Below are 26,744 nucleotides of genomic sequence, written 5' to 3'. Positions count from 1 at the left end.
TTCAAGATCTGATTTATTTATCTTGCACGGATTCCATATTGGGACTATGAGTATGAATTCTCCTGTTATGATTTGCCTTTCTAAAGCTGCATGAAGTATGGATGTGAGTGGGTGAAGAGTGTATATATTCTTGGTGATTGTGAACTCAGAAAGTATTGATAATACACTGTTGTCTACTTTCTTGAATACAGGGCAACACACATAAGGTTGGTATTTCCCAGAGAGTAAACATTTCTACTCCCCATGAGAATCCTTCAGAAGAGGCCTTCCTTTTATTTTATGCATTCCTCTTTTCCACTGTGTGTTGTCTTGCAAAGTAGTGGCCTACTTTCACTCTGTGGTAGTTAACACAAGGGTGAGTGGTTGGACAGCCCCACTGGTGTGATCATAAAGGTCAGTGGTGTTTCAATCTGGCAAACCTGAGAGATTGTCAGACCCACGTTATGTACCTAGCCTGGGCGATGGATACCAATACTGTCCTTACCTCTATTTTAGATACTATTACTACACAACTGCTTTTTGCACAGAGAATTGGGAGTTAAGGAAGGAACTGGGGTCTGTACGGAGGGAAGTAGCTGGGCTGTCAAGGAAGGGCAAACCAGATAGTAGTGGAGGGAGCATGTTAGCCTGGCTTCTTCGAGAGGAGACAAGGGGAACACTATCCTTCAGAGCCGAGTTTCAGTGAGCCAAAACAAGTTCATGCAGGCAGACATCAACATGGTTCTCCTGCACTACTATTGTGAGATGTACAAATTGAGGAGCATCTTATTCTGGCTTCTTCGGGAGGAGACAAGGGGCCACACTATCCTTCAGATTCGAGATTCAGTGGGCCAAGACATGTTCATGCAGGAAGACATTAATGTGGCGTTCCTGCACTACTATCGTGAGCTGTATGCAGTGGGCACTGAGGGTAATGAATCAGATATTCTGTGTGGCGTTGCATTGCAGATTCCGCCCCACCGGTCATGGGGCCTGATTCACAAAGGCAATCTGAGACAAAAGTCTAACTAAATGACTTTTGGTATTCACAGATGTCATTTATGAGTCGTATCTTTACATCTGCAGTTGGGCCGGAATCTCTGGCTTGGGCCATACTCTCTGCACCCGGGCCGTACTCTCCGGCTCGGGTTGGATGAAGTGTAATCAATGGGCCAGAATGCACAGTTTTCCAAAAAGGAACATTAGGAACATTTGATAAATGGTGGAAATCAGTTTGAACAGGGAAAAGGGTGTGGCCAGACCCTACATCATAGCCCAGAAAATGTTGCTACTTTACATGATGGTACATGCAGTCCACAATTTGCACTCCCCTTAGTGTTTACTTTAGTGTCAATACTACAGTCAACACTAAGCGGAACACCCTTAGTGTTAACTGTAGTGTTGATGCAAAGCAAGGCAACATGATTCCTTCACTCTTGACTTCTAGTATATCCTGTTCTTAACTGCTATTTATTATTAAACTTCAGGATGTGTACATAGTCTCTTTCATATATTCACAGATATTTAATTACGTCATTAGAGGTTCATAGAACGCATTGTTTCTATTATAATTTGAAACAATCTAGCTTTTGCTACTACAGGAGCAGAGGCAAACGTTTATTGGATTCTCTTAGCCCTTTGCCAAGAAGCACGCATCCACAGTAGCAAATAGAGACCAACAGTATTATATAAACAGTCTGGTAAATTGTACTATAACAACACGTTCTAATGAAATGCAAGTGATATTTCGACTGCCGCTTTACAAATGACAAAGGTGTCAAAAGGAATCTGCTGTGGTGCAAGTTTCTAACCAAAACAAAACCTCAAAGCAGTAAGAAAGTTGCGATTGTACATGTACCTTTTGAAATGTACAATTCATCTTCTTCGGTACTCTTGAAGGATTCAGTCCTTGGCAGAGGCTCAGGACGTCTCTTCATTGTCTCTGGAAGCATGGTACCATATTTTATCAAATGAGATTGACTGCCATCTTCACAAAGTTTGTCAAAAGGGTCTGTGTCCTCAGAAACACTCGGGCTGCTGTCTAACACAAAACACACCAAAAAGGTGAAAGCAAAGTTAGGGCAAATCTACATTAGTGTGTGCATATGCGCTTGATGAATACATGGGTGAGGGACGTCTTATGCAGGAAACATTTGAGAAAAGTCAGAACAAACCATTACGGTCATCCCTGCTAACCAGTCGCGGCCAGCAGGACTCGCGGGCGGGGGTTTGCGCGGGTAAATAATATTAAAAAAAGAAACTTACCTTCCCGGGTCCCGGAACGTCACAGCTCCTGGCTGGGACCCGTTTTCCTGCTCTCCCGCTGAACAGGAAGCAGGTAGCCTCCCTCCCCTCCCCTAAGAAAATCACAACAATGGAATGGGGAGGCCATTTTCTCTATGTAGGCTGCATGCAGCCTACATGGATAAAATGCAGAGTGCGCATGATTGGTTTGGTTGGCCCCAAACAGCCAGGAGCTGTAACATTGGGCAAGCCACTCCTCCCAACCCGACCAACCAGGCATACCCTTCTGCTTTCTCGCAGTGTGAGAAGCACAAACATAAAATGGTAGTTTTACCATTTTATGTTTCTGATTTTTTCACTGTGAGAAAGCAGTGGGATGACGCTCCTCCACCCTAATGGAGGAGCCGCCCCTGTTGCTAACGATCCTAGGACTCCAGCACTAGGAGACCAGAGACGCTGCTCTCCTTAAGAGGGCACTGTGAGAGATGCACCACTCCCAGACCCGCGAGAGGACTGCCGAAATAGACGGCTGTCTAGCCTCGATTCCACCTCATAGTCATACACCACCGTACACTCCCTGCTCCTTTATTTCACTTGTGCAGGTTAATTTTCATCTCTGCGTTCTCCCCTATTCACCTTTTTCCCATTATTTTCTTCATCTTTCTTTCCTCCTTGCTGCATTTCTCTCTAGTTTTGGGTCAGTGTCTAAAGATGGAAAAATAAATTAGGTTGCCCAAAAAAATTGTCAGTGGGCCCACCTGTCCCAACCTACTCAAATTAAGCACTGTACGTTACCTACAACCTACACTATTTTACCCTTTCAAACCACCAGACCTGCTATCACTTTGCATTGAGACGGGTGCCAATTAAAATGCAGATTATGTTTTTTGTAGAAGAAACAAAACAGTTACATATGAACAACCAATGGCATAGCTTGGTTCATTAAGATTGGTGTGTGTCAAATGTTCACGTTGGCATATTGTGTACAGACATACATTACACCACAAGCAGGGCGCTTGAGGGGGTCTTAAGGGACAGTGGAAAGGGAGAGGGACACGTATTGGTAGGGGTACTAAGTGAGAGAAAACACAATATTTTATAAAGTAACCAATGTCTTTGAAGTCTTTCAATACAGAGAGAGTATGTGTGCATTTCTGTGTGTTATGTAAAAACTCCTCCTGCTGAATTTCTACAGACACCTCATCATACCTGACTGAAAACAGCTGTACCCAACTATTTACCAGAAAATACATTTATTAGGGGGGTGTAAACCCACAAACACCCTCTTAGAAGCTACGCCTAATCTCATAAATACAGGGGAAAAAGGCCAAACCAATCAATTTTGCCATTCTGCTCTTTATTGAAAAGCCCATGAAGAAGCTACTGTGTCTTCAATATGGGTAGGCCCGATTACTCTAGCTCACACAGCTGCGCAACACGACTAAACAAAAAATAAAATATGATGCAGTCAACGCTGCTGAGCAAAATGTTTAAAAAACATATTGACAAAGCCAACAGATCACGCATAGGCGAAACCTATTGGCTTTGCCAATTACTGTTAATATCCTTGATATTACCACAAACACTGCCTGCAGCAAGCTCAAAAGCATGCAGTCTTCCATACCTTGTAAAACACCTATTCAGCATGTCTTCACAAGTTCAAAAATGCCCCGATTTGCAAATGTGGTTTGCTAATGGGGGCCACTACAATGTTGGTACCCGGGCTTATATTCTGTCCCAGTCTGACCCTGGTTTCCACTGAAAAATACAAATTTACCAGGGAATCTGATATTCTGGGTCCTATTCCCCTAGCAATTTCGTACTTTATGCCAGGGCTTTTCCTTATTATTATTATGCAATTTATTAAGCGCGCAAATACCCGTGGGTGTCTCGGCGCTGAGGACTGTGACCAGGGAGGGTAGCACGCTAGTTTATTGGTTGAAGAGCCAAGTCTTTAATTGCTTCCTGAAGGTAAGAAGGGATGGGCTGGTCTTTATGTGGAGGGGGAGTTTGTTCCAGAGTTTAGTGGTGGCAGACAGGAAAGATCTGTCGCCCCATGATGCTTTTTTTGTGCGGGGGACGATGAGAAGATTGGCTGTAGAGGAGCGTAGTAGTCTGGGGGGGATATATGGACGAAGTGATTGTATGAGAAAGTTGGGTCCGATGGAATGGGTAGGCGAGGCAAAGGGCCTTGAACTTGGTTCTGCTTCTGACCGGGAGCCAGTGGAGTTGACGTACCACATTAGAGATACGTTGAAATTTGGGAGTGCCTGTCAGGAGCCTTGCTGCTGCGTTTTGCACCAGTTGGAGTTTGTTAAGAACTCTTTCTTGGGCATTAATAAGTAGGCTATTACAGTAGTCTACTTTGGACATGACAAGTGTGCTGATAAGGGTCTTAGCGGTTGTGATTGGAACGTATGGGAGAAGTTTCTTTATGATTTTGATGGTGTAGACGGCTGAGGAGACCACTGCATTTGCATGGTGCATAAACGAGAGCTTGGTGTCGAAGATGACTCCGAGGTTTCTCACTTTAGTGACAGGTGAAGGGGGAGGTCCCAGGTCTGCTGGCCACCAGAGAGGGGACCAGGCGGGTGAAAGATTACCAAAGATCATCACCTCCGTCTTGATGGAGTTCAGTTTAACGCAGTTGTTTGCCATCCAGGAGCTTATGGCCAACATTCCCTGCTGGAAGTTGGCTGCCACTTTAGCTCCGTCGTTATGGACCGCTAGCACAAGTTGAGTATCGTCGGCGTAAGATGTTAGGCTCAAGCTGTGGGATTTAATGACCCTCACCAAGTCGGACACATAAATATTGAACAAGGTCGGGCTTAGCGAGGATCCCTGTGGCACACCGCAAGGGAGGGTGAAAGGGGGGAGGTGAAATTGCCCAGTGTGACCGATTGTGATCGGTCAGTGAGGAATGAGGCGAGGAGAGTCCTGGCCAAATGAGAGATGCCTAAGGTGGAGACACGGTCTATCAAGGTGGCATGGTCGACCGTGTCGAATGCCGCAGAAAGATCGAGCAGGATGAGAACAGCAGCTCCTCCTGCATCCAAAATCTTTTTGATTTCATCAGACGCTTTGATGAGGGCAGTTTCCGTGCCGTGTCCCTTTCTAAAGCCGAATTGATCTAGTAAGTGATTTTCGTCGATGAAGTGTGCTAGTTGAGTGTTCATAACTTTCTCGACGATTTTAGCTGGTAGGGGCAGACATGCGATAGGTCTATAGCTAGATGTGTCTGCTGGGTCAAGGTTTGTCTATTTTATAAGAGGTTTAATGACTGTCTTTTTCCAGATGGAGGGGTAGACACCCGTTTTGAACATAGAATTAAATATGTCGGCTAGATTGGAGCCTATGACGTCGGGAATGAGTTTGAGGTTGGTCGGGGGGCAAGGGTCGTCTGGTGATCCAGATTTGGTTGACGAGAGGAGGTGGGAGATGAGATCAGGGGAGACATCATTGAATTTCTCAAAGCAGGGGGGATGAGGTGTATTAAGGAGGGTAGATTCCCGGAGACCGGGGGGGCTGTGTGTTGATTGGTATCTACCGTATTATTATTGGGTGAGTTGTTTGAAGTAAAGTTGTCATATATGGTGGTGACTTTCTCTTGGAAATATAAAGACAACGAGTTGCAGAGGGTCAGGGAGGCAGGGATGGGAGGAGATACTCCTTGTCCTGATAACTTGGAGACAACCTGAAAAAGTTGCTTAACAGAATCTTGTGCGGATTCAATTTGGTTACGGTAGAAGTTGCTTTTTGCTGCGATCAGAAGATGTTTGTAATTGGCAAGTGTCTGTTTGTAGAGGTTTTTTTGGACAGGATCGTAATTTAGACGCCAACGACGTTCTTGTTGTCTGCATTTCTGTTTCTCACGCCTGAGGGAATCACTGAACCAGGGGGCGGAGACCATAATCCTGTTGGTAGATCTTTGTTTGGTGGGGACAGCTAGATTGACTGCGTCACTAATCCACTGTGTATAGTGAATGGCGGCTAGATCGGGGTCATTGGGTGGAAGGTCAGGCTGGGAGGCAAGTAAGGACGAGTGGAACTTGAGGGGGTCAGTGTTGCTCCAAGCTTTGAACTGTCTAGGTGGTGTGGGGTTGGAAGAGGGGGAGAGGTAGTTTTAGTATGGATATCAAAAAGAACTGCGTGATGGTCTGTCCAAGTCAGAGGGAGGATATTACCTAGGACAAGGTGTTGGTGATTGGAGAAAAGTCCATCTAAAATATGTCCAGCGGAGTGTGTGGGGGAGGCGACAATTTGTGTGAGGCCCACCGCTTCGATTTCGGATAGAAGTGCTAATGTATCATGGTCATCATGTGATTCGAGGTGAAAATCTAAATCTCCTAAAATGGAGAAGTTGTTTTCACCTGCTACTGATTCGAGTAAACAGTCCATGGAGGCTAGAAACTCTGATCGTGAGCCAGGGGGGCGGTATAGTAAGATGCCTTTGAAAGGAGGGAAATGGGGGACTGAGATCGTGAAGCTGCAAGCTTCGCAGGTGTTTGTGGGGATTGAAGCCGTCCTAATAAAATAGTATTCCCGGTAGATGAGTGCTAGGCCTCCGCCTTTTTTACCAGGTCTATCGAATCTGCAGACGGAAAAACCATCTGGTGTAGCTGTGCAGAAGTCGGGGCCAGATGAAGGGTCACCCCCGCTTTCGGTTATAAATAGAAAGTCCAGTTTGTGATTTTCAATCAGGTTCCAAATTTCGTATTTATGTTTTGGGAGGGATCGGGCGTTGATAAGGGCGGAGTGAATGTTAGTATGTGATAAGGGGACGGAGGGAGGGAATGAGGGGGGGTGTGGAGGGTCTAGTGAAAAGGAACAGTTGGGAGAGCAGGAGATGGGATGAGGGACTGACCTGTCAGGATTGAAGATGAGGCAGTTCTGCGGGAGGTTGCAGAAGGGGACCGTTATGGTTTTTAGCTGTTCCGATGAATAGGTTAGTAGTTTGTTAGGGGGTTTTCTATTAGGTGGGCCAGGGGAAGTGGCCCTAGGCCCGGTACCGGCGCGCGCAGACTGGCTTGCCTTTGGCGCGCCGAAGGCGCGCCCGCTGCGCGCCTCCGCTGCGCGTCAGAAAAGGCATGCTGTTTTATAGTCTGATGGGGGCAGAACAACTGGCCTGCTGACCTGAGCGCTGGGTGCAGACGGAAGTAGTAATCACTTCCGGTGCGCGTTTAATTTCTAACTTCCCTCCACATCAATCTGAATAATTCAGTGGTGGACCGGGGAAGTGAGAGCCTTAAGGTGAGAACGAAAATAAATTCACGTACAGTTTAAAACAGTTAAAAAGTGACAATGTTTGCTCAAGTGTCGGCGCAGTGAGCATAAATGGCAATTAGGTGAGGAAGCAATCGCGGGAGCCCTTTGCCAGGCGCTCCACGGAGGAGTCGATTTGCGTGAGTTACCTTTAGTCAGAGCATCCACTGCGCGTCAGAAAAGGCAGGCTTTTTATAGACTGATGGGGGCAGAACAACTGGCCTGCTGACCTGAGCGCTGGTTGCAGACGGAAGTAGTAATCACTTCCAGTGCGCGTTTAATTTCTAACTTCCCTCCACATCAATCTGAATAATTCAGTGGTGGACAGGGGAAGTGAAAGCCTTGAAGATTTTGGCTCCTTTCAAAAGCCAAAATCTGTGGGTGAAAAAATAGATCCATGGTTTTCTCATGGAACTCATAATTAGAATAAGGCTTGTAACTACTGTTTCCAGCCTCATCGGACTTAAGAGACTGCTTATAAAGAGAGCTTATTCACTATGAGTATAATAAAAAATGGCATACATTAAAAAAAAATCTCTTTATTCAATAAACAAAAGACAAAAACAAATTACAGCACAGTATCATTAATTCCAAACAGGCACAGTGCATTAGTACAGTATCAATTATTACGTTACATAGGACCAATTTCTTTGCATCGTATCTTATTACTTCCTTCGCATTCTGGATTTTAATCTCCCAGGTGGTCCCTTGCCAGTGGGGAAGTGACATTAAATGGTGTGCATATCATCCCTCTACTTTCGTTCCACGCTCCCGAGATTCTGAACCATTTTTGTGGGCATCCTCTTCCTTCATGTATCACCCTCTCCGCCTGCATGCACCAATCCATATCTGTCTCCCAATCCCGGAATTTGAGCCTAGTGACTCCTTTCCAAGTTCTTGCTATATTACGTTTCGCTACCATACATCCAAGGGAAACCCACTTTTCTCAGCTCTCGATAGGCCTGTTGCGTCCCATAAGTTAAGAAGGCACCATCGGGGCAAGACCTCCATTGTTTTTTGACAGGTTAATTAACAGAGCTGATGTTACCTTCCCCCAGTATGTCTGGAGAATCGGGCATTCCCACCACTGGTGCATGTAATTTCCTATCTGACCAAAACCCCTACGACACGCCGTGAAATTCAGGGCACCCATTTCAACCAATGCAGAACTTGTATAATATGCTCTATGCAGGATTTTAAGTTGGATAAATTTAAATCGAGATCGGATCGCCACCTCCCTGGGGGACGCCAATGCCTCCTGCCAGTCTATGTCGCTAACATCCCCCATATCCTCCACCCAATTTGCCCGTCTTTTCCCCATTGTATCCGGTGCATTGTTGAGTATTTTCCTATATGTCAGGGAAATCGCCTTTTCCTGAAGGTAGTCATCTAGGAGTCTATTCTCTAGGGGCGAGGAGACTGGTAGATCAGTACCTCTGTGTATCGCTATATGGATGCATTGCGGGCTAAAAATGGCTTAAAATTAGGTGTAATGAAACCTTTGGTGGCAGCTAAGGTAAGTAAAAATACATTTAAATGTATGTTGTGTGCTTGCTTGTGGGTGAGAGTGTGTTTATGTGAGAAGGTGTGTGTGTGTGAGCAAGTGTGAATGTAAGTGTGTGTGTGTGTGTGTTTATGATTCAGTGACAGATAGTGAGTGAGAATGTGTGAGATTGAGTGCCAGTAAGTCTGATTGGGTCATAAAGAGTGAAAATGAATGACTGCAAGTGAGTGAGTAAAAAGAGTATGAATCAGTGTAAGGGACTGTTAGAGTGTGAGTGAGAACATATGAATGAGCGAGTGTGAGTTAGTGAATGTGAATGAGTGTGATTGACAATGTGGTACTATGATTGCACGTCTATAGTTGGTCCTAGCCTACTGAAGGTATTTCTTGACTTCTGGAGATATCCATTTTAAAATACTGATGCCAGTGGTGTTCTTAGCATGACAGACACCTGTCGGAAAATACTGGCACACTGGAGATAATTCTTGATAGAATGGAGACCTATGATAAAATACTTGTAATAGCATACCAGAAGTAATTTTTGGCAAAATGCACTATTTGACCACATTCTTTTCAAAATGTTCTCAGAGGTGGAGTCACCCCCTAGCAGCGGCCTGGCTTTCTCAGTTGACTTTCTCAATGCAATTCAGAGAAAGTGTTGCACCTCAGAGCTTTCAAGGATCAAGTCAGCAGAATAATATAGATGGTTTCTAAAATAGATCTTTGTGTGTGCTGTTATATTAATCATGCCGTTGTAATGGAGCTTCAGCTATGTCAAATATTGTGATGACATTAAGGTTAAGGTCATATGACATGGCTTCCTGGAAAAAAAATCCAGCTCAAGGGTCATCGGATGTCACTTCCTGTGATGTCACGAAGGTTAAAAGGTATGTATGTCACTTTCGCTCCCCCTTGCATTTTAGTGACTCAACCCCCATGCTCAGTCTCTGGTATTACTTCGGCTCCCTACTCAAATCCGTCTCCACTGCATGTGCCCCATACTTTTTGAAGAATATTAACATTGTTCTGCTGTACAACATCACCACTGAAAGCCTGCAATGTGAATAAGCTCTGGAAGATGCTACCATAAATGACAAAAAGCACCGGTAGCTCACTGATATTTTCACACCTAATTCGCATATTTTATAATGAAACAGTAGAGTCCTTTTGCCGCTTAGAAGGGTGGTCTCATTTTGTGTTCGTTGGAAACTGGCAATGCAATTTTTGGGAAGCTCCCTGTATACCTAACTGCCGCAGTGGAGCTTGGCTAGGAATAATGATTTAGTTAAAAACCCTTGTTGCTCTGGCGGAAGTAGTGGTAGAGCCTTTACTGACTCTTGTTTTGATGTCCACACACAGAGGTAGAGTATTGATAGTGATATGCTTAAAACAATTGTGATTTTATAGGGAATAATAAGCCTATATCAAGAATAACTCAAAGATTCTTGATATGTTGGATGGTTATTGGTTTGTTTCTAAAATGGAGGTAGGTAATGGAGACTTAACATATTGGATCAGATTGCGGTTCTACAGACTACATTCTTGGGGGTTTTGCCCCATTAACATCATATAAAGCATTTATAGCCTAGTAAGAGATGTGATTTAAGCGTTCTATAATGTTAGTTTGGTTTCAGCATTCCTTATCCGAGCGGAGCTGAATTTGGGTGTCCTTTCTCCAAATCTGGAATTGATGTTGCTGCTGATCAATGATTTGAACCAGTTGGTGCATATGTATGTCGAAGAACAAGAGTTACAAGAACGACCCCTGAGGTACACCCAAGAAACTTTGACACCAGTAGACCCAGCAGGCACGTGCTTAATTTCTTGATTTCTGCGTAAGTGGAACTACCCATGCCAGACTTTGACTGCACTGTCTTTCTAGATCACTGCTCTAGTCCTTTAGGAATGATACAGTAGTCATCTGTGTCAGTGCTATCAACAAGTATAGGAGAATTAGTGGGGGCTGGTGTTTTTTTATAAAGGAGATAATGTCCTCACTTACGTTGGCTACTAAGAAGCATGCATTGCGTGGAGCGACTTCAATACAATGTGACAAAAGAGGAGTAATCCAAATTCAATTTGCCTTTTCGAGAATCCTATATTTAAAGAAACGCATTTAGATGTTTTATTACATTTATTATAGAATCTGTATCATCTGCGACTTACCTGCAGCCCCTGCTGTGCTTCACTTATGTACAGCAGAGATGTCCTGGACTGATTTGGATCAACTTTTTAAAGCACAAAAAGGCTACTGTAGTGTCTTGTGAATTAGAAATCATGGAACAATTTTGGCTCTAGATGGACTCCGTGGAACTGTGACGTAGGTGTTAGAACAGAACGCAATGCTGGACTGTTCCCAGGAGGCACAGGGACAGACTGATTTGCATATGGCCATGTCTGAACTGGGGTGGTGGAGTGAGCTAAAGAATGATGATGGATTAAAGCCAGATCACTTGACTGGGGGTGAGTGTTTGCAATGTTCAACACTCCGTCCATCATCTCCTTTGGTTTCACTTCACAAAAAGGCTCCTGAAGTGTCTTGTGAATTAGAAATCATGGAACACTTTTGGCTCTAGATGGACTCCGTAGAACTTTGACGTAGGTGTTAGAGCCGAATGCAATGAAGACTGGTTTAGAATGTTGAGTTTGCGGTTTCACACGGAAGAATTCAGACGTTTATTACTAAGCAATTCCAAACCCACTTTTGCCAAGTCTATTTCAGAGGTTTTGAGTGGTATTCCATGTTCAAGAAAGAACATTCATCCAGCATACATGATTTCTAATCTGTTATTGGGATTAATAAAAACAATTCTTAGTTCATTCGAAAGCCATATTGTGTTCCATGTATATTAGTGAAGTCTAGTAGTCCAAAAAAATAAAGGAAATGTCAGGGTCTGCTCACCAGCAAACATTGATATTCGGTCGTCACAATTACCAACAAGTCTCTTCTGATCTAGCATGTAACCTGCTGTACTGTCATGGCAAAGAGTAGTGGGGGTAGTAGAAACCCCTGCTGTATACAGCAATGTGATGGAAAGGTTTGGAAAATGATACCATTTATCTTGCCATTGTACCACTGGGTTCTAATACAATAAATGCTTATGTGACAGGAAATTTAGTCGCAGACCATCTTGTCCAGGAGACTCCACAGAATCAATTCCATGTTGTACATAGAGAGACAGCACTATGCCAGTTTACCCAGCTCCACTGGTCAACTTGATAATGTTATTAAGACTTCTAAGATTCATTCTGGGTGATCTTTGAGGCATAAAGTAATGTTAGTATAGGTGATTCCATTTTTTTATTATCCTTTATAATCTATTCACTAACACTTTAGCCAGGATTTGTGGTTTAATGTTGAATAGCAAGGTTGCCCTGTATGCTGCACATACCTTAGATGGTTTACTCGGTGTATTGCTGCTATGGGGCTGTTCTCAGGTTTCAGGAATGTGTCTCTTCTGGTCCAGCACCCAAGAACATTCAAAGCATGTGGCTTGACACATTGATGAGATTCTTTTATTGACATAAGTGCTAGGGCTTTTCCTGACACACTCTGCATGTTACATACAAATGAGGCCTACTTGTATGCTAAACCTGACCCCACTAATCCTTTAGAGTGTGTACTTGCAAGGTTTAGGCCTATATAACGAATAATTCGAATTGTGATAACAGTGTGGGGTATATTGCAATAATATGTTATAAGCAGGCTGGCATTAGTCACTGCAAACACAAGGAAATGATGGACAGAGCGCTTAAAACTTTTCAGACACTCACCCCCAGTCACAGATCTGGGTTGAATCCATCATCGTTCTTTAGCTCACTTCGCCAACCCAGTTCAGACCCAGCTTTATGCAACTCAGTCTTGACACTGTGTCTCATGGGAATAGTCCAGCCTTAATTGCCAAGCCAGGTCTTCACTGTTCCGGAAACAAGCACCCTGGGACTGGTTTCGGGTTAACACCCCTCATCAGCCAGGCTAGCTTGAATCCAGTGGCAAAGTGAGCAACGGTCCCACATGTGGGCATACCCTGCCAACTTAGGGCGAACAGAGCAAACACAAGGAGATAATGGACGGAGCGCTGAAACCTTTTAGACACTCACCCCCAGTCACAAATCTGGGTTGAATCCATCGTCGTCCTTTAGCTAACTTCGCCACCCCAATTCAGACCCAGCTATATGCAAATCAGTCTTGACCCTGTGCCTCATGGGAACAGCCCAGCCCAAATTGCTAAGTTGGCAGGGTATGCCCAGACGTGGGGCCCTCTGACACACGGTTGTCTGACTGACAACATTCTAAATCTGAGCCTAACATGTTATAGAGAAGAGTGTGAGATACCTGCCTGGTTTTGGTCCTTTTCTTCGAAAGGGTGGGGAACAGGGAGGTGATAAGCAAATTTCACTTGGGGCTAAGGAAATCTATCCAGGAGTTCCCGATATTTTGGGGCGGGGATGTTTACAACATTACAAAATTCAGTGGGCAATTCACTGCCACTGTGTTACATATTTCTTCCTCTGTGATATCAAGGTCTAGAACAAGTAGTTTCCTGTGACTCAAAGGTTCTGATTGTAATTTTGGTGGATCGGTACTCCCAAGTGCAATAAAGCTCCACCCAACTGTAACCAGCCTAGTGTCAGTGCACACAGATTTCTTGGATGTAATAACACCAGTCCTAAATTCACGAGGCCTGAACTGCAAGAGAAGTGTGGCCTCGGCCCCGGCCTTGCCTGCCCACCTTCCATGGCATGGAAGGAGCACAGAATCCTCCGCTCTGCCAGCCCACAGCCACTCCTATGCTCAAAAACCCTTCTCAGCCCCTACCTCTCACCCAATGTCGGACCCCCTCCTTCCATTTACCACTAGCTCAGAGAAGGTGGTAAATTAAAGCATATTTATTCCCTTCCACTCAGGCATCCTGTGCGGAGCCCTTGTTCATTTTACTGAAATATGCGGCGTCCCTGTTCTTTCACGGAAAACTCTATCTTGTAAGGCTTCCACCCTAAGTCTCCATGATGGGCCTCTAGAGGGCAATGAACAGAGTCAGTTTGAGCCAGGTTTTCAGCCTGGGAAAACAGACCATGCAAGTTCTCGGAGTGCAATAATAAATCAAACCTGAAGGGCAAGGCATGGGCATGTGAATAGTGGGAGTAGTCTCTGTTCACTGAGCGTGTCACCCACCATATGTCTACCAAACTCCAGTTAGGTAGCCACCATTCCACTGCTCTAGTTGAGTGGGTGTGGAGTGGGGGAGGCGGAGGGGGTAATCTATAGAGTGTGTCATCTGTCTCCTCAGATTCTGGATAGGTGTGTGTGTAATTATTTGTTCTGTCGTTTCATTTAAGAATTCCCAATGTGTTATATTTGGTGCACATAGTCTCATAGTCAAAAGTGTCTCGTCATCCAATTGCCCTTTGTCCTTCTATGAATACAATTCAACTTCTGGGTATATATCTATTTTTGCACGATATAGGGTTCACTCGTACTCACCCACACATGGGTCCCCCTCATATATGAGAAAGAAACCACGTGGAACAGTTAACTTCTCTATTTTTGCATTTCTTATGGGCTTCAGATTTTTTGAGGTGTGTCTCCTGCAAACAGGCCACATCTACTTTTTATCTACTCAGAAAGGTACGTATCTTTTAAAGCTCTCGTATTGTTGGACGTTCCCTGCAAGATTCAACTCCACCTCCATGACCATATATGAGGTTGATCTATGGTCTGCCCTTAGAAGATTTAGATCTTTGGGAACTGTATTTGCCTTAATTTCTATTGCCTCGCATGTCACCACTGTCGCCTCTCATACAGTGTCCGGCTAATCTGGAGTTCCACTACTCTTAAGTGCATTCTCACCTGCACAATTCATGTTGTGTCTCCACTGGACCAGGCACTGGTGCACCCCACACTCGAGCATGTAGTTGTTATATTGTAGGTGTAGGGTTTCCCATGTTATATTAATTTAAACAGAAGGCAGGTGATGTATGCATGGAGCGCTTGTCAGTTGCCGTTCTTGCCCCTATTTAACCTTTTGATCAACAAAGTTTATTGATTACAGCTTCAGTTTTTTGTTCAGAGTTTGTTTTGTTTAATCTAACACAGTCTAACACAGTGCCAATTGACTGTTCTTTTTGCAGGTGTTGGCCTCTATGGGCAGTAAATACACTTTTGCACTATTTCAAATGTAAGCAGGGCAAGCAAAACATTCTAGGCAGCCCCACAAGGCAATCTGACATTAATTCAGGCACCTGAAATGCTTAAGGGAGCTCCACACTTAGAGCAGGGTAAAAGGGAATTCTACACAGAGAGAAGAGCGGAGAAACCCCTGTGACTACTAGGGGTTTGGCACAGCACGTCACCTGCGGACGGGAAGCATTGGAAAGCGAGCGATGCAAAGATGCTGGTTCATCCTGTGTCCTCCTCTTTAGGGTTCCTCAGGGTTCTCCAAGACTTCTGTTCCAGCCTTCTTGTTGAGGCAGAGTGGTAGGTATGTGCATACAGAATTCTGATGTAAATATTGTATAGTCTGATCTAGACACAGGGCAGGAACTTGCCCCATATTAAAGGGCTTTATGTGCACCCAGATATGCAGGGCTGGGTGTCAAAGCTTAGGGTCCAGACCGTGACCCCAATTACATGATGGCTGCATTTCTTTGCAGGCATACCGTGTGGCCTGAACTAACTCTTATGGGCGCTATCCCCTTACATAAATCTGGTTATCTCAAGTATTAATGCCCATTATAGGCAATAACATGCCATCAAGACACATATATGCAGCTACTGCCTTACAACAACATTTTTTTGTTTAAATATGTTTATTGTTTTTTCTTTGTATCATTACAATCACAGAGATGTCAGGAACGCAGTGTACAATAGCAATGCCAATTAACAAGTAATAAGTCTTGACAAAACCAATATTGACAAGACAATGTTGTATTGTTAGCTATTTAGCGCAGGGGCTAAAAGCATCTCGCTTAGTGCCTGTAGAGTCATTTGGAAGTGAACAGACAGAAGGCATACATATGATCCTTGAGAAAGGGCACTGCAATACAATTGTGAAATTACACCAAATTAGGGCATGCACTGTTCACTATAAGCAATAATATGCAATTTCAGAGATAAACAGTTTAGGATCCCAACCAGAAACAATGGAAACACATGAAAAGGAAGAACCTTAGTAGTAACTGTCATGCTAACCCTGATCCCGCGACTCACCTCGTCGACAAACAGCACCGCCTAACTAGTTGCTAATTGGATTGCTCATGCTTGTCACTGTAGATCACGTCTGTGGGGACGGAGTCAGGTGGAGTAACCTGTCCTCTGTAGCAGGCCTGGCAGTGTAAGTGGCTACAGGGGGCAGCGTATCTCGCATCCCAAGCCTCGTCCCACCATTGTGGGGCAGCTGGCCACCCTGCAATGGGGGAGCATCAGGTATGTCAGTGTATAGGTCAGCCATGATCACGTCCCAGCTATCGGCTATTGGGTGTTTGCGAAGCCCCATGGTATCCTCGGTATGTAGGGCAATGCTCTCTGCCTTGGCCGTGAAGTGTGAGGGATTGAGTGATTTCCATCTCCATGCGATAAGCCTTTTGGCTGCCATGAGGCCCAGCTCTATGAAACAGGACATGACTTTGTGCTTTTTACTCTAATGATACAATCCGAGCATGCACACCTTCAAAAGCTTTATCAGGGGGAGGAGCCAAGATGGCGACCGGAGCAGACGCTTGAGCGCCTGGCTCCGTCGGCCCTTGGCCCCGGACTATTATCCTGACTCCTATCCTTGCCGATTCTCGAGGTGAAACGTGTACGACGACGCGCTGTCCACGCCGCCACTTCCCCGAAGTCTCAGCCCGCCCGGATGCCGGAGTTTTTGGTGCTTTTGTTCTCCGCCCTGGACCCCTGCTCCATTGTGGCCTTTGCCGTCCCCCGGGAAGCTCCGCAGACCCGCTAGCGCAAATCCGAGCCCCGCGGTCCCGACCTCACCTAACATCACGGACTGTCGCCAGATGAGCCTGGGGAGGGACGGCCAGACACCTCCTGCACCCTGCGCCTGAAGGGCTGGGGCTGTAAGGTAAGCCCCGGTGAGGCGGATCTCCTGCCCCGATCTGTGGACCGCGCTGTGGGAGGCTGCCGACCCCCTTCTTCTATTGCCTAGTCGGCTGCAAAGAGAACCCGAGGGAAGGGAGGCGCCTGTTGGCTTTCCCGGTTGCGGCGCAGACCTGAGGGGAACTGACTCCTTGCTACGACCCCCCCCCCTGGCCATTGTACCATCCGGCGGTAAAACATGGCGTTGTTTGCTTGCTCGCGGCTGGGGGGTGATACTCCGGTCTTGCCCGCTTCCCGCTTCGCCCTCCCTCCACCAGACACCAGATCCACGGTGCCGTCCCGGATTGCTGCCGATGTGGGGGTGCAGCTTCCGCTGACATGCGGCTCCGTACTGGCCGTCCTGCGGGACTTTCGTTTACAAATGTTTGCTCGCTTTCAGGCGCTAAGTGAGCAGTTTGACTCCCTGTTGTCGGCTGCGGGCCGTGAGCGCTCCGTCTGTCATCAACACGGCGTGGGTCTGCCAGTGCTTTTGTCCTCTTGCGGGGACGCAACGGCTGTGTGTGATCGTGCTACACTGGTGCCTGCATCTGGCTTTCCCGGCACCCAGGATCAATTGCTCTCCAGCTTAACAGCGGATACTTTGTTTCCCCGTTCATTGCTGCCTGCTTCATTGTTGCCTGCCTCACCGCGTCTGCAAGAGTATCCAGCTGAGCAACACCTAACATCCTCGAGGAATCGTTCACGGTGGCCTACTGCTTCTTTTCTGTGGAACTCCTGTACTCTACATGCCATGTCTGGACTTTATGTGGTGCACAAAGGGACCTCTACAGATGGTCGGCGGCCATTTTGGGATTCTACTTCACCATCTTCTCCCAAACGGCCATATTGTCTTTGTCTGCACGGGATGCGGGGCCTTCATGTAGGGGCTGGCTTAATCTCAAGCCCGCGATCGGGCCAGGGCTAGACTGATTAATATCGCCATGGTTTCACGGAGGGGCTGGACTGGGACTGGAACTGTATGTGTACTTTGTGCGCATTCGTCGCGATTTGTCTTCCTTCATCTACATTGTTGTGACAATTCATTTTCACACGACCGCTTTTGGGGTAGTGGGTTCTCAGTGGGTGGAAGCCAAAGATGGCCGATGGTTTAGGGCGCTCTGATGATACGTAGGCTCCTCCCCACCTTCTTCTTTTTGGGAGTTTAGATTAGAATGGTCCTATTCTTTTCTCACCCCCTTTAACATAGGTGTATTGTTTTCTTATCTTTCTTTACTTTATTCTTACTCTCTTTCTTGTCTATATTTCGGGTTTATTGGGCGACAGGCACTATGCTGGGGGGGGGGAAGGCCGTAGCCTCCGCATTGGTGTAGGGTGGGGGGGTAACTTACTGTTTCTAATTAGTTCTATGGGCCTTTTTTTCTCTTTCTGTTTCTGCGCTATACTGGTTTCGATTCTGGGTCCGGGTGGGGGGTTGACTGAGTGGGGGCGGCACTGGAGGGGTGCGTACTTGCTCATGTGACTATCCTGTTATATAACTGCATTGCCTCACTGCCTGCGATTTTACTTCCATTGCTGTTTTAATGATGCTGCTGCTCTCCCGTGTGGTGAAGATATCGTGCGGACTCGAATCTCCTTGGTTCTTATTCTTCACTGACTATTTCCCTGATAAACTTATTTTGAAAACTTTAAAATTAACCTTCACTTCTCCTTTCCCTGGGGTCAAGGATCTTTCCAGTGTATGTTTCATAAATCGTTGCTAACCTTGACCGTTGAAGCACAGGGGCCGTAATGTTTGTATCAGTGCTTAACCGTATTTGTGGCCGGCCTGAAGGTTGTAGGCCCGTATTTGTTCTTTTAATATGCACGAATAAAGGTTTAAAAAAAATAAAATAAAAAAAAAAAAAAAGCTTTATCAGTGCAATGCACTAATAGGCTCGTGACTCCACGCCAATAGCACTGCAAGGGTGGGCAAGCCGAGAACATATGAATAAATCCATGTTTACTAATTTGCATCGGGGCAGACAGCGTCTGTGCAGTGAAAGGATCTATTGATGTTGGCAAGAGTAAGGTAGGCCCTGTGCACAATGTATAGCTGAATCTAGTTAAAACAGGCATTTTGAGGTATGAAAGTAGGACTCTCTGGCAGTGTGGACCATTCCTTATCTGTGCAGGGTCGAGTGAGGTCAGTCTCCCATCGCGCGGTCTGTGATATCAGTGTTGAAGCTGTGTGTGAGCGCAGAGATCCAGCCAGCCAGAGCACCAAATACCTATCCTGACCCATAACATGCATGTACTGTACAGTTAAGTGCAGAGGATATTCACAAGTCATGTCTCCCCATCTGTGCCCCAGCGCCGCTATTAAAGATTGGTGTAAGAGAAATTGTCCAGGAGGGAGACCAATCCGCTTCTACTAGTGACTCATAGGACAAAAGCTCACCGTCCCTATAGAGAGATCACCCACTGACTGAACTCCTGCTGCAGTCCATGCGGTCAGTTCCGTTTTGGTGGTGTATCACTGGTCACGTGGCATGCCCAAGAGTGCCAGAGCTGGTGCATAAGGTGTAGTCTGCCTCGTGAGGTAGAGGCTGCGTCTGAAGCCATGATGTGCCACCAACAGAAGTGCAGGTCTGGGCGGTAGTGGCCAGGCATAGGGGTGAAACAACTAAAAGATTCTGGCTGGGGTCCAGGCTAGCAACAACGTTATGGTGTCTGCTAGCTGTAGAGCAGCGAGCCACGACGCCAACCACTTAAGCTGGGATGCAAAGTAATATTGTTCAAAGTCAGATAAGGCCAAACCCCTGCGGTCCGTAGGCTAGTAAAGCTTATGTAGCGATACACGGAAACCTGGAAGTGTTATGTTATGTTAAAATAGTTTTATAATGCGCCCAGCTACCCAAAAAGGGTTTCCCAGCGCAGGACTGAGGGACCAAGAAAATGAAAAGTTATTGATTGAATAACCAGGTTTTTACTAGTTTACGGAAATTCGTGTATAGTGTTTTTCCGCAAATCATCATGGGGAGAGAATTCTATAAGAGTGGGCCAAGATAGGAAAAAGAATGACCACCCATTCTTGTAAGCTTGACCGTAGGAACCACAAATCTTTCCTGAGGTGGACCGCAACAAGCGGGAGGGTTGATATGAACGGACTAACGTTTGCAGGTATTGAGGGGCAGTGCCTGTCTTGGTCTTGAACATATAGTTCAGAGCTTTAAATTTAGGTCGATTTTCCACTCTGAGCCAAGTGTTCCAGATGAAGTTCCTGGCTACTCCTTCAAAAGAGCAGAAAAAGGAGGCACGTATGTGTAAGGGCAAGTTGACAAAATTTTACAAAAGTCAGGGAGTACCTCAATCTTGAGCAGAGCCACTGTGCCTGCAACAGGCAGGGGTAAGGTCTTCCAGAAGGTCATCTGGTCATACAGCATGGTGACAGCACGTGTCAAATTACCATCAAGTAAATCTGCAGATGAGTGATAGATTTGGATGCCCAAATACTGGAATGTATTGGGCTGCCAGGTGAGGCGGTAACAAGCAGATCAATTCCTGGGCTAGGAGTGGTTAGGGAGAGTGGGAAAAGGCAAGATTTTGACCTGTTGACTTTTAGGCCCAAAAGATCAGCAAATTGGCGGAGAGTGCCATCGGGGATAGAAGAAACATCTCTCAAGCAGATGTGAAGATCATCAGCATAGAGGGAGGCTGAGTGAACGTCATCTCCCAGGGGTATACCCCACTGTACACCCCGTGCACACAGGTAAACTGCCAATGGTTCCACAACCATGGAGAAGAGCAGTGGGGAGAGCGGACATCCTTGGTGCATGCCTATGCCTATGAGGATGGGATCAGAAATGAGGGAGCCTTTCTTTATCCGGGTCAATGGTAATGCATATAGTAAGCAAATGATTCTCAGAAATCTGTCTCCAACACCATATTGGGGCAGCACCACAAATAGAAACGGCGATTCTACAGATTCCAAGGGCCTTTCTATGTCTATGTCTATGTAGGGGTATTTGTAGAGCACACTGTTACTCCCAAGAGTGTCCTGGTGCTAAAGGCTGAAAGGAGAACAGCAGGGAGGAGAAAATTCATAACAAGAATAAAGCCAGGTTTTCAGTTTCTTACGAAACAGAGGAGTCGATTCAATGTTTCTCAAGTGGAAGGGCATTTTGTTCCAGAGGACAGGACCAAGATAAGAGAGAGCCTTGCCCACTGTCCTCGACTTTCTAACACACGGGATATTTGCTAGCAGCAATTCAGACTAACTGAGAGTTCTACGTGGGGTATAGAATGCGATTTTCTGTTTGAGGTACTCTCGTCCGGTCCCATACAGGGCTTTCTGGGTAACGATTAAAGTCTTGAAAATTACTCTTTTCCTTACTAGGAGCCAATGAAGGCTCTTCAGAAGGTGGGACACATGTGCATTCCTTTCTGAACCAAGGACCAAGCAGCCTGCATGAGACCATTCAATAGGGGCATGTTTCATGATATGGAAATATCACTGCAAATTTAGAAAGGTAGTGTAGGCCTGAAGAAATCTGTTCTGATCTGGGTGTACTAACTTTGGAACCAATGGCGCCAACCGGTCTGCCATCATTTTCACCAGGATCTTGTAGTCCATGTTCAGAAATGCCAGTGGCCGATACGAACCCAAGGCCTTGGGTCTTTGCCTGGCTTTGGCAGAGAAATGAGGAATGCCTCACGGAGAGAGGTAGAAGGTTTCAAAAGCTTCAGCGTACAGCGACTGCAGACGAGGAATCAACAGTGAAGTGTTGGCCTTATAGAATTACGCTAGCAAGCAGTCTTGACCAGGGGTCCTGCCAGTTGCCAATACCCGTATTGCCTCCTATATTTCAAATCACGTAATGGAGTCTTCCAATTCTGCCCTCTGATAAGGTGTAATGCTGGGGAGGGGCACAGCAGTCAGGAAAGAGGTGATATCTCAGAGTGGTGCCCAGAGGTGTAGTGATGCACTAGCTCATCATGGACACCACTCTGAGTATAGAGCATTTGGCCAACAGCGGAGAGCAGCGCCACAATAGGGCCGTTAGATCGATCCTGACTTATTAGCCATGCTAGGAGCAATCCGGACCTGTCTGCCGTAGCATGGATCTTGGATGAGTGAGCAGCATAGTTGTGGCACTGCTGAGAGTTCTAATACAGCAGCACATTTGCGTTGTGCTTCTGCGAGTTTGCGTCTACCAGCCGGTTCCACCCCAACTGTACCCTTGATGCAGAGGAGCTGGTGATCAATGTGCAGGATGTCAGTGTCTAGCTGCTGGCGAATGTTCCAGCACGATCCAATACAGTGTCCATTCAGCATCACTTTAAAGGTATCCCATTCAGAGGATCTTGCAGTAGTAGAGTCTGCATTTAGATCAAAATAGCTTTCGATGGCCACAGTGACAAAGGAGCAAAAGGGCGGGTCCTCCAGCGCTGCAGGTTGTAGGCACCATGCATGGATTGGAGGGGCACCAGTGTTCCACTCAAGCTGTAAATATTGGGGGTTATAATCGAAGTGGGTACAACCCAGATAGTCGATGTGGGCAATGCAGGTTTGCAAGCTCCAACGTACCAACCAACCTCTTAATCCTCATGTATAAAGTGTGAGGAGCCAAATAAAAAGAGCACACTCTAGCAGTCTTGTTGCAGCTGCGCCAGAGGTAGGCTAGGCCCCAGTTCAGCAACCAGCTCCTAAGGGCCTGGGCATTTGAGGAGACAGCCCTGTGAGCAGCGGGCGGAATGAACGATCTAGAGTGGTGTCCAATACGCTATTAAAATCGCCTCACGGCAGCAACGGAACTCCACTCCAGCGTGACAGGACCCCGGAGAGTGAGTAACAAGAATGTGGCCTGATCAGTTTTGGGGCCATACATGCTGCCCAGCATGACGTGGCGGCCATCCAATCTACCCTTCAAAAGGACATATCTGCGCTCTGGGTTCCTTGGCCATCTTGCCTAGCTTGACTGATGTCCTTGTGTCCCCTGCCACACCCAGATAAATGGTCAGCGGGCATAGGAGGAGAAATCAGTGGTGAAGATTTGATTGCGCCAGCACAGCTGCAATTTAAGCACTTCAGTGCACGTCAAATCGGATTCCTGCAACACAGCAACATGAACAGAGTGGCGTCTAAAGGTAAGAGTAGATGGCATATCTGCAAACGGGGATATGGATGCCGGGGACGTTCCAGGTTAACATTTTAAAGGATGTCCTATTTGCTAGTGTAAGTGAGGGTGGGATGACACACGAGTAGTGAGGTGAAGCTGGCATGCATGGGCGGTGGAGATGTCTCGCTGAGGTCAGGGGTGGGAGCGGGTAGGCTATATAACATGTATAAACAAACAATACAGGCCATCAGAGTCAACTTCCCCTATGGGCTAAAGCATCAATATGTTTGTTTAAGAGAAGGGGCACAGTGGTCCAGTTCACAAAGCGCCTGTGGGGTGCAAGAACCTGCGATTAAACATTTATTAAACATTCCTTACATTGTATAAGGTAGTGGAAGAAGGACAGGGCAGACAGCAAGTCAAATAATATACTCAGCCATTTGTGAAGTCACATCCGGAGGGGGCCAGAGACCACATGGGAGGGCCAGGTAGTGACTGAGCTCTGATCACTGGAGTATCGGAGCAAGTCTTCTTCAGGACTTGAGTGTCGCATTTCATCTGTAAGAGCGGCAGCCTGTTGCAGCGCACAGCGTTGTTCCGTAATGATTTCCTCGAAGTCAGAGGTGGACTTGGTGGTCAAAGACTGACGTGGTCCACGGCGGTGGTGGCAGCAGCAGCAATGGCCATCGGACTGTGACTGACTCACTGAATCACTGTGCAGCAATTCCCTAGTAGCGTGGGGGCCATTGGTCTCTAGCCAGCGCCAAACATTATCTGATGAGTCAAAGAAGTCCGTGGTTCCATTTGTAACCACACGGAGGCGTGCTGGGAAAAATAGCGAGTACTTTGTTGTGTTCCGCTTAAGGTGTCCGCATATAGGTTTTCCTAAAACATGTCCTTATATAGGCACAATTCACATTACCCTTATATAGGTATAAGATCCCAGTCCTTATTTAGGCATTAGCCATGCTATCCAAATATAGGCATGGTCACCTACATCCGTCCACCCCAACGTCACAACGTGTTCTTAGAAACCAGACCCTTAAGCTCTTGGGAGTTCCCCTAACACAGGATTATAGATTTCTCCAAGAACTCATTTATCATGCATGAACTGCTATTCCTTAAGGATTCATTCCTGACGTCTTCCTCTGCCCGACTTTACGTCAATGCTAACATTCCAAATCACCTACCAGGTATAAGTATACCTTCCCGTGCCCAAGCAAGTCGGAGGAGAATTCAACTTTAGAGTAGCCCGTGTCACGGCCTGATGCACTGATAAGAGACGCTGTCATCCCTGCTCGCAGAGAATCCAATTTCCAGTGTTCTGACTCCCTTTGCGGGCTGTTAAGAGTTCGAGACCCGGAAGGAGATTCCCACCTCTCTTATTCTCAAGGTATGGAGCCGACTAGAACCTAGAGGGACTCTTGGCATACTATACTAAATTATAGAATAACAGCCTATAGAATCCAGCACCTACTTCTTACCTTGTACTACACTTAGGTTAGGTACACTGGGGTAGAACTAGTTAGAGAAGCATCTTATGAGTACTCGCATTTTTAGCTTATGTCATTTATGTATGTGAATATATGTGTCATATCTAAAAGATAATGCTAGTGCAGTATTTTTTCTTTCTACTGCTCACGCTGTACATATGGTATCTCACATACTGTCTTATGATTGCAAAAGCTCATATCTCTTACACGAGAAACAAGACTGTTCAATAAATCCCTTTTATTGAAACGTCCGTCCATTCTTTCTGTGTAACTCTGAAGAAACTAAGCATGCACGATTACTGAGTGAAACTGTTATCTATTGTTTCCACGATTCTGAGAATGTTCTGATTCTAAAGGGAAACAAAGTTGTCACGTTTATGCGGTTGCCAGAAACTGTTCACTTCTTGTTTTTTTTTGTCCTCATTTAGCAATATTTTAGAGTTGGAGGTGTCGGGGGCCCAATGACCCTTCTGTTCTATCGATAGGGATTTCTCCTGGGTAAACATCATATGTGCAGAGATTTCCTATTTCCCTTTTTCTTAGAGCCCCTTTTTTTCCAATTCTGGCGCAAACCGGATCTGGGTGGAGCTAATCACTTTGACTACTCCGTAAAAGTTCCCACTTGAAAGCTTTATTGCATTGCCTAATCATTGGACAATTTATTTTATACCTCTTTCTTCAATTTAATTTGTTACATTCTTCCCAGATGTTCCAGTATTTGTACCTTTTACTCTTGTTTCCACTCCTATCTAGTTTGTTTATTCTGTGTATGGAAGCCAGCCATTCACTATGTGTTAGAGATATATTTTTCACCCATTTATTACACATTTCCCGTCTTGCTAAGAGTATCAGTATAAAGAGAAGGTTTTCTTGATATTTACTCAACTTTTGGCTGTTTAGATTTATTTCATTATGTTGACTTATCCCAAAAATAACAAGATCTATACTCACCTCCAACCGCTGTCCCAATACCTTGGCTAAGGTTTTACCCGCCTCACTCCAAAATTTCTCGAGTTGGGGGCACTGCTGAAACATGTGGAGATCGTCTGCACCCACTTCTCCGCACTTCGGGCTACTTCTCTCCCTTTGGCCGCCGATCTTTGATAATCTCTTTGGCGTCCAATATGCTCTGTGGGTGGCGAATAAATGGTTCTTTCTCAGGGGAGTGGATTTAACAATGTGCCAACATGTAGCCATGGATACTTGCCATTCACGTTGAATATCCAGCTCCGGCAGCTCTTTCCCCCAGATCTCGCTTGGGATTTTGTAGTCCTCCTCCCCTTCTTGGATTAAGGCCCAATACCAATTGGATATTTCTTTTTTGTCAGTCTTATTCGCTTGTATTATTTCCTCTAGATTTTCCTCTCCGGTTTGGATGTCTTTCTGACTCTTGGCCCAGCTAGTAAGTTGGTAATATTTAAACCTTGCAAGTGAACGCTTTGTTATCTCATTTAGGACTTCCCATTTTATGATTGCATTTTTTTCCATTAGCTGACCCCATTTTGTAATGTTGCTTTCTATCAGGGGACTTGCTAGCTTATCTTTAAGGCATTCTGGGGTACCGGGGGAGTCCCAAATTGGAGCGTTTTTACTATAATACGGAATTTTCCAAATTTTTCTCATCTGATACCACAGTTTTGCAGCCGATGATAGTGTCTTGAGTTTTACCTTCTTGAAATACTTGGGGTGACCAAATTTGTAAAGGTATTGGCTTCCTTCCTTGGTACCAGATACAAATCAAAACTATTTAGTAGCATAGAGGCAAAGCATCGGCGGCAGCAGGAAGAGAAAGGAAAACCCCCTGTCACTTCCCAGGCACAGAGGAAAGCATACCAGCAGGGAGCCCGGGCCCACAATCTCAGCGTGAGAGGGTGAGTGAGAGGGGAAGAGGGGCCTGTCATTACGCAAGGGGAGGTCAGAATTTAAGCAGTACTAAAAGTGGTATTGTAGGGGTAACTAAAGTGGAGGGCTCAAATGTTTTGCTGAATCCAAAGATATTGAATGAAGAACTTAGGGTTGTTGACTGCGATAGATTTGCTCCCTACGGTACCCCCAGGAGATGTAGGGCAGGAAAAAGAGGGTGAAGAAGGCTACTGTTTAACCCGTTAACCGCAGCGTAAAAA

At 45.8% G+C, this 26,744-nt stretch overlaps 1 protein-coding gene across 7 annotated transcripts in view; it reads right to left on the bottom strand.

Moving 5' to 3' along the window:
• PIK3AP1 (phosphoinositide-3-kinase adaptor protein 1) overlaps positions 1 to 26,744 on the bottom strand; it is a 1,621,635-nt gene that overhangs the window by 528,590 nt on the left and 1,066,301 nt on the right. For all 7 annotated transcript variants that reach the window (XM_085603661.1, XM_085603665.1, XM_085603660.1 and 4 more), the window contains one exon: positions 1,838 to 2,020. In XM_085603661.1, the coding sequence (XP_085459787.1) occupies positions 1,838 to 2,020 (183 nt within the window). The remainder of the gene's footprint in view (positions 1 to 1,837; positions 2,021 to 26,744) is intronic.

Source organism: Triturus cristatus, chromosome 1_2 (genome assembly GCF_964204655.1).
Source record: "Triturus cristatus chromosome 1_2, aTriCri1.1, whole genome shotgun sequence".
NCBI lineage: Eukaryota > Metazoa > Chordata > Amphibia > Caudata > Salamandridae > Triturus > Triturus cristatus.
Note: the sequence above shows the minus strand (reverse complement) of the source record. Positions and strands in the feature narration are given on the sequence as shown.